General features: G+C 40.1%; 1 protein-coding gene across 2 annotated transcripts; it reads left to right on the top strand.

Annotated features, from left to right (window-relative positions):
- Positions 1–2,651: 2,651 nt before the first annotated feature.
- On the top strand, positions 2,652–5,905 carry Sat1 (spermidine/spermine N1-acetyltransferase 1). 2 transcript variants are annotated; one of them, XM_021629512.2, is made up of 6 exons: positions 2,652–2,999; positions 3,261–3,312; positions 3,420–3,503; positions 4,894–4,995; positions 5,087–5,127; positions 5,380–5,905. In XM_021629512.2, the coding sequence occupies exons 1-6, from the start codon at positions 2,934–2,936 to the stop codon at positions 5,548–5,550; spliced, it is 516 nt and encodes a 171-aa protein (XP_021485187.1). In that variant the 5' UTR covers positions 2,652–2,933; the 3' UTR covers positions 5,551–5,905. The 2 variants fall into 2 exon arrangements, with proteins under 2 accessions (XP_021485187.1, XP_060230300.1); XM_060374317.1 differs by lacking the exon at positions 2,652–2,999 and adding an exon at positions 3,855–3,964.
- Positions 5,906–7,504: the final 1,599 nt, after the last annotated feature.

Here is a 7,504-nt window from a genome sequence, read left to right as displayed (position 1 = left end):
CCTGTTTTCAAATAACTGACTTCTGGTGGCTTGATCTACATGGAATATCATAGAAATCTTTGGGGCATTGAACTTTGTGAAACCTTGAAATGAGACAAAGAACAACACACTACTGTGGCTATTGTTCTTCCTTTCACTCTCCCTCTTTGTCCATCTCTGTGATAGGAATTTCCTTTCTCATAAAGATTCAAATCTGTTATAGCAAACTACAAACACATTTCTAAAAGCTAACTGTGCACTTGTAGGGCTGGCTGTAAACACTTGGTGATCGTTTATAATCCCCAAGGATTCAACAAGTTGAAATGTTGACTCATTAACCAAATAAAATTTTGCCAAATCCTAGGTTCAATCAAAATTCTGAAACACTAAGTAACCTAAAAAGAAAATGGCTTGAGTTTTGTTTCAGGAGGATGTTACTCTTGGTGTTGAGTCTAATGTATTGCTATCAGTAAATATGTAACAAACGACTCTAAGTGCTCTAGCATTCTCAACCAACACAAAGGAGGGAAGAGCCTGGTCATCTATGTTAAGAAAGACATCACTGGCAGTAACTTGGGTAAATTGGGTGCTTTTTTAAAGCTCTTTGAAAAAAAAAAAAAACATTGCATAAGCTCTCACAGTGACTCACTAATGCAATGAGTCATGGGAGAGTGGGAGGGGTAGCAGAAAATGCCTTTTTGGTTTCATTTCTACAAACAGGATATTACTAGTTAATAAAGGCTAAGTCACGTACTAAATGTTAGAAGTAGTCCAACTTCTCATTGTACAGACCGGATGCTGGAGACAATCTGATGCTTTATCTTACTACAAAAACATTCTCTGATTGACTCTGGAAGGAAGACAAGGCTATGGAAACAGAGTCTTCAACAGGGTCTGTTCAGGAAAGTCCATAGTAAAAAAAAAAAAAAAAGTCATTCCCCAGAGACTCGAATACTTAACTTGTTCCAATGGGTATGATCCAGGAATAGGGATACCCAAATGTTCCCAAACATTTTGATCTCTGGACATCTAAAATTTAGTTAATTCAAGGATTTTATTTTTGAAAATAAGATAGAAACATAAAACAGAGGCATAAACCAGGTGCAGTGGCACATGCCTGTAATCCCAGAACTCAGGAAGGCAGAGGCAGGTGGTTCTCTGTGAGTTCAAGGCAAGCCTGGTCTACAGAGCCAGTGTAGGACAGCCAAGGCTACACAGAAAAACCCTGTCTCAAAAAAAAAAAAAAAAAAAAAAAAAAAAAACAAAGTAAACCAACAGAAAAACAAACAAACAAAAAAACAGAGGCATAAATTCTTGCAATCAGTGAAGTAATGATTCATCACATACTCAGTATGTCTAGAGTTACTTCAAAATAAAAAGTTAAAGGAAACAAAAAGCACATGGACTGGAGCAAGTAAGATCATTCAACAGCAAAGGAAACCAGGAATGGTCAGATATCAGTGTGCTGAAAGAAAATTTCCAAACCTCAAAATCTATAAGCAGTGAAATAAATCCTTCAAAAATGCAAGATGACATTCACAATAAGCAAAACCTGTAAAGTTAAAAACAAACAAACGAACAAACTTCCTTTAAAGGAAATTATAAAGTATATCTCTCAGTCAGAAAGAAAGTCCACAGGGAAGAACAGAGATTTAAGAAAGGAAGTGAGAAAGGAAGCACTGTCAGACAGTGGTGGCACATGCCTTTAATCCTAGCACTTGGAAAGCAGAGGTAGGGAGACCTTTGAGTTTCAGGCCAGTCTGGTATACGGAGTGAATTCTAGGACAGGCAAGACTACAGAGATTACCCTGCCTTTAAATAAATAAATAAATAAATAAATAAATGAAAACATTAAATCTAGTAACTTCAACAATGTTTCTCAACTTTCCTAATGTTGCCACCCTTTAATAGAATTCCTCATGTTGTGGTGAACCCCCAGCTATAAAATTATTTCCTTTCTCCTTTATTACTAATTTTGCTACTGTTATACTATTATGGATCATAATGTAAATGTCTAATATGCAGGATATCTGATATGGGACCCCGAAGGGATTGTGACCCACAGGTTGGTTGCGAACTACTGAACTAAAAGGAAAGAAATTGAGAAATCCTAAGAACTGACCTTAGAGAATAAAAGAGCAGTGTGTGGTGCTATATGGCCTTTAATCCTAGCAGTGGAGAGACTGAGGCAGGCAGATCTGTGATCCGTGACTTCTAGGCTAGAGAGTTCCACGATAGCCAAGACTTCATAGAGAGACCCTGTCTCAAAAACAAAACAAAAAGAGGCAAACACACACATTCCTTTAGTTATGAAAACGATGACATCACCACATATCAATGACCTGCCTGTGGAAAATTACAAGCAACGGGGAAAACGAAAATTATGCCTGTGGACCACACTTTGAAAATAACTGGCCTTATCTTTCTGTCACCCCCTAAAGACGGGCTTCCTGAGTTCACTTTTCTTAGCAATTTCGGGGTCACGGAGGCATCCTCATTTTCTATTTCCAAAGTTTACTAGGGGACAGGTTTTCGGGAAGGGTCCATAAGACGCCGCTAGAGGACGCGAGGTTAGGGAACACAGCAGTGCACCTCGCCCTGACCCGCCCTCCGGGTTTGCGCCATCCATGTCACGAGAGAGCCGGGAAGTGAGCAGTCCGGAAAAGAAGGCGGTGCTCCCGCGCTCTTGCATCCTTACTGGTTGTGATCTCTCCGTCTCACGGTCCCAGGGAGGAGCTTCTGAAGATTTAAAAGGCAAGGTCTTGCCACTGCTTAGCTGCGCAACTTCCCAGAGCAAGTCTGCCAGTTTTCCGTCATTAGCTGCGGTTCGCCGGGTCATGGTGCCAGCCTGACTGAGAAGAGGACGCTCCCGGGAGACGAATGAGGAACCACCTCCTCCTGCTGTTCAAGTACAGGGGCCTGGTGCGCAAAGGGAAGAAAAGCAAAAGACGAAAATGGCTAAATTTAAGATCCGTCCAGCCACTGCTTCCGACTGCAGTGACATCCTTCGACTGATCAAGGTAGGGAAAAGCCAGGGCTCTCCCTAGGGTGGAGGAGGCCCCGTTTCCCGGGCGAGTCTTCATCTTCGGTTCTGAGACTCTGCCCGGCCAGTGAATTCCCTTTTCTTAGCCTGCCAACTCCAGCCTGGGTCAGGCCATTTAGTTTGGCGCCAGGCAGGCTTCTGTCACCACCCGACCCCGCCTGCCCCATTTTCCCTCTTGTGAGCTGGCCAGGCTGGACAGGAGTTTCATTGTCCTTTCTTTTGCATGTATCGTCCCCAGGAACTGGCTAAATACGAATACATGGAAGATCAAGTAATTTTAACTGAGAAAGGTAACGAAGCCATGCTGGGTGGAGGCAGAGGAGGGGGCACAGGGAGGACAAGCTGTTTCCTGGCACCTCCTAAGGTCAACACTGCCTCTGCCTCACTCATCTTACAGATCTCCTAGAGGATGGCTTTGGAGAGCACCCCTTCTACCACTGCCTGGTTGCAGAAGTGCCTAAGGAGCACTGGACTCCCGAAGGTAAGTCCCTCTCCCTGTCCAGAAACCAGAGAGAACAGGAATAGAGTTCACTGTGCAAAACCCGTAATTAGTGACAACACGGGCAGAAGTTACTGAGAAGCTGGCTGGAAATAACACCCAGCCTGTATGGAAATAACTGAGGAAAAAAATGTATGTACTGTACTTTATAATAGGACGGGTAAAAAGCGCTGTTTGAGCAAGTATCAGAGTGCTGTAGAAACCCGGAAAAGTTAGGTATAATGTCATTTGTTGTAATTCCGTTTCATAAAATGGTTTTTGTTTGACCCTAACCTAACCTTTTTTGTAATTGTGTTAAATCACATTTTTTCTTTAATTTGTCCCAATCTTCAGGTTACAGTCTCTAGCTTCGCCATGTACACGACCCTTCTGTGTACATGGATGGGCGGGGAGGTAACTAAAAGATCCTTTACACAATAAAGTAGATGATCATGATAAATGAGGTAAGGTCCTATTATCACACACTTAAAACACGGTAGATCAGAAACTTATATTCGCTTCCTGTCTGTTTGCAAAGAAATAGAAAATGGCTAGAAAGTTTAAGTTGCAATCACTGCTTCTAATTTACAACCATTGCCTCCATTTGGTATCAGACCGACACTCCTTATGAGGAAGTCAATTTTTAATTATTTTTATTTTGAGTTCTGTATTTCTTTTTTTGCTGGCCCTTGTTGACTAATCAGAAGATGGCTTAAAGGGGAAGTTGTTTGGGTGGGTGCTTCAGTGTTCTTCTGATGTCTGTTCCTTACCGTAGCAGATAATCTGAACACGTAAGAAATGCGTTAGGTTTTAGAAGTATGTTATGTAACACTTGTTTCCAGTGACTGCTATTTCTCCTGCCTTAAAGACTGGGGAAAGTAAATTGAAAATGTATTCATGGGACAGCAAGTTCTGAAAGTAAACATTGCGCTGCAGGCCTGGTGCTCTGGCTTTAAGGAAGCGTTAGTAAACCACAAGTATTTCCTCCTCTAAGCTGCTGTGTAAACCCAACTTTTGCCAAGCCAACATACCAGTTTGTCATTAGGATGTGAATAACATGTTTAGTTTAAGTCCATGGTATTTTTGCTCTGGCAGGTAATGAAAGTGTTCTTACTTCCTGAGACTGCAGACTAGCCAGTCCACTGGTGTAGCCCAACTTTAGCTGTCTCGAATGTATGCTTTTTGCAATTACATGTCTGAGACCATGTATGTTCATCATTGGTCCAGACTGTACTAGCATAAACATGAGGGGACAGTCTGGTGTCTGGCTATTTGTTCCTATGATGCATGAATGTAGATCTTCGTAAAGTCTACAATAGGCTTCTGATTCTGCCAATACAGCATGAATAGGTTGTTTTTCTTCTTTATATCTCACGGAATATTCTTATTACAGGACACAACATTGTTGGTTTCGCCATGTACTATTTTACCTATGATCCATGGATTGGCAAGTTACTGTATCTTGAAGACTTCTTTGTTATGAGTGATTATAGAGGTACATTTGAATTGATTAAAGGTAGCTTAAAGAGAAGTCACAGCTCTATGGCCTTCAAATGACTTACTAAGTTAAACTTTCTTTCTTTTAGGCTTTGGTATAGGATCAGAAATTTTGAAGAATCTAAGCCAGGTATGTTCACCAGCATTTCCCTGCACAGCCCATAGTGAATACACTGGTATTCACTATGTAGCCCTGGCTGGCCTCAAGCTTGTCTTCACCTGCCTAGTGCTGGGATTATAGTTGTGCCCCAGTACATCCAGCTGTCCTAGATTTGGGATTCTTTGTCAGAGTCATTGGGTTATTGTAACAAATGAATCAAAATTGGGTCTTGGCAAGTGGGTGAAATGTTGCTGGGCTTATCTTTTGTCCTGCTTGTACTAGGTCGCCATGAAGTGTCGCTGCAGCAGTATGCACTTCTTGGTGGCGGAGTGGAATGAGCCATCCATCAACTTCTACAAAAGAAGAGGTGCTTCGGATTTGTCCAGTGAAGAGGGATGGAGGCTCTTCAAGATTGACAAAGAGTACTTGCTAAAAATGGCAGCAGAGGAGTGAGGCGTGCTGGTTTTGAAGATGACAACCTGCATTATACTTTAGAATAAATTCTCAATTTACCTTGCTTTCTATCTTGTTTGTAGTGAAATAATAGAGTGAGCACCCATTCCAAAGCTTTATTACCAGTGGCGTTGTTGCATGTTTGAAATTTGGTCTGTTTAAAATGGCAGTCATGTATGTGGTTTTGAGGCAGAATTCTTGGACATCTTTTGATGAACAACAAGGTGGTATGATCTTACTATATATGAACAACAAAACTTCATTCTTGTGAGTCATTTAAATGTGTACAATGTACACACTGGTACTTAGAGTTTCTGTTTTGAATCTTTTTTTAATAAACTACTCTTTGATTTAATTATTCAGTGTAAGCATTTTTACTAGTCCCATCTTACTTATTTTTATTGCAACCAAATAATATGTAAAATAAAAATACCTATCAACAGTTCTCAGGTGCTGGTAAACATAAATGGTAGAGGCAGCCTGGTATTTGTTATACCCTGAGTTTCATCCCTAGTACTACAAAAAAAAAAAAAAAAAAAAAAAAAGACGGACAGAAGAATATTAGTTGGGATGAGTTGAGAAGGAAAGGCAGAAAGTGAGTGATGCACATAATGAATAAGTTCATTGTTGTACAATTAAAATGTAAAGGTGGGTTTATGAAATACTGAAAATCAAGAAAAAAAATCTTGTCCCCAATGGCCTCATCCCACACAAAATGTTTTTTAAAGTAAAACTAAGTGGCTCATTCTACAAATCAAGTAGAAGCAAAAAGTCCCTATTTTTATGAGAAGATTGCAACTTTAAAAAGTTGGAAACAATAAGTTTGTCGCAAGCAAATCACCGTGTTAACATAATGTCCTTCTACAGTAAAAACACAATAGGAGTCTTTCAGCTAGGGAAGCATAAGCAAATACTTTTCTCAGGAGTTGAAAATGAGTCTTTAAGAAACAAAGTGAAAAGGGTTCTTAGATCTGTGAACTTTAATTATTACATTGACCTGCATTCTCACACTCACTGATTTGCATGATCGTAAAAATGATAGTTGTTAAGAATCCCTGAGAAGTAGGGTTCAAGATTAGTGTTTTCCAAAGCTGCTACAGGATACCTGCAAAACAGAAACTATTGAACTCGTCCAGGGAAACAGATTTTGTTCTGTATTCCTTTGGCTCGGCTTCTGCTACACAGTTCTAGATTAAAACACAGATAGAAAAGTGTGATTGTGCATTTCATTTAAGCTTCGGGGCTTATTGGAGGTCAACATGTCATGAAAACAAGCATACAGAGTTAGATCTCAACCAAAGTCCTGCTCAGATGGCAAGTAACAGAATTACTGGCAAAAATCAAAGGCTAACTGAACACAAAGCTTTGTGAAGAAGGAAGATATTTTGAGGGCTGTGTTTTGAAAACTGGGCCTTTTAGAGAAAAACAACTACATGCTGACTGTTGTTAAATATATGAATAAATTAATCCAGTGATTTACAATCTAATCTTGTCTTTACATCTTAAGGGCACAGTGCTGCAAAAACAGAAGTAGTTGTGAAGTTTTGGTTCACACTTTAGAAGTAAAAGTAAAAAGTTAAAAAAAGTTTTAAAAGTAAAAATCTAGAAACTCAGACCTCACATAAGCCCAATTTATATTCAGTTACAGGGATACTTTCCAAAAAGCTCAGAGCCAAACAGTAATGCACCCTTAGGGAGGCTGAGACAAGGGCTCAAGTTTGAGGCCCGTCTGGCCTACCCAAGAAGACTTCCTCTCAAAAGGAAACAAAAAATTTCAAACAACAGTAACAACAACCACCTGAGTATTTTTCTTATCTAAGCTCATATTTCCCTAAATGCTCTGTGAAAATTTCTTCAAGTTGGTTCTAGAGTCCTTTGGAAGTGGCCTTAGAAGTCTTTGGGACCTTCCTGCTGTTAAGTTGTCCCAGGCTCATCTTGTACATTTCCTTCCTCA

Source organism: Meriones unguiculatus, chromosome X (genome assembly GCF_030254825.1).
Source record: "Meriones unguiculatus strain TT.TT164.6M chromosome X, Bangor_MerUng_6.1, whole genome shotgun sequence".
Classification (NCBI taxonomy): domain Eukaryota; kingdom Metazoa; phylum Chordata; class Mammalia; order Rodentia; family Muridae; genus Meriones; species Meriones unguiculatus.
The sequence above is the reverse complement of the archived record's forward strand: the minus strand, read 5'-3'. Positions and strand labels throughout refer to the sequence as shown.

Excerpts from the sequence above, each read along its gene's own strand:
- Sat1 (XM_021629512.2), top strand. The coding sequence starts at position 2,934 with ATGGCTAAATTTAAGATCCGTCCAGCCACTGCTTCCGACTGCAGTGAC. Across the intron at positions 4,996-5,086 it reads TGTTATGAGTGATTATAGAG|GCTTTGGTATAGGATCAGAA; the intron begins GTACATTTGAAT and ends TCTTTCTTTTAG. Across the intron at positions 5,128-5,379 it reads TTTTGAAGAATCTAAGCCAG|GTCGCCATGAAGTGTCGCTG; the intron begins GTATGTTCACCA and ends TGCTTGTACTAG.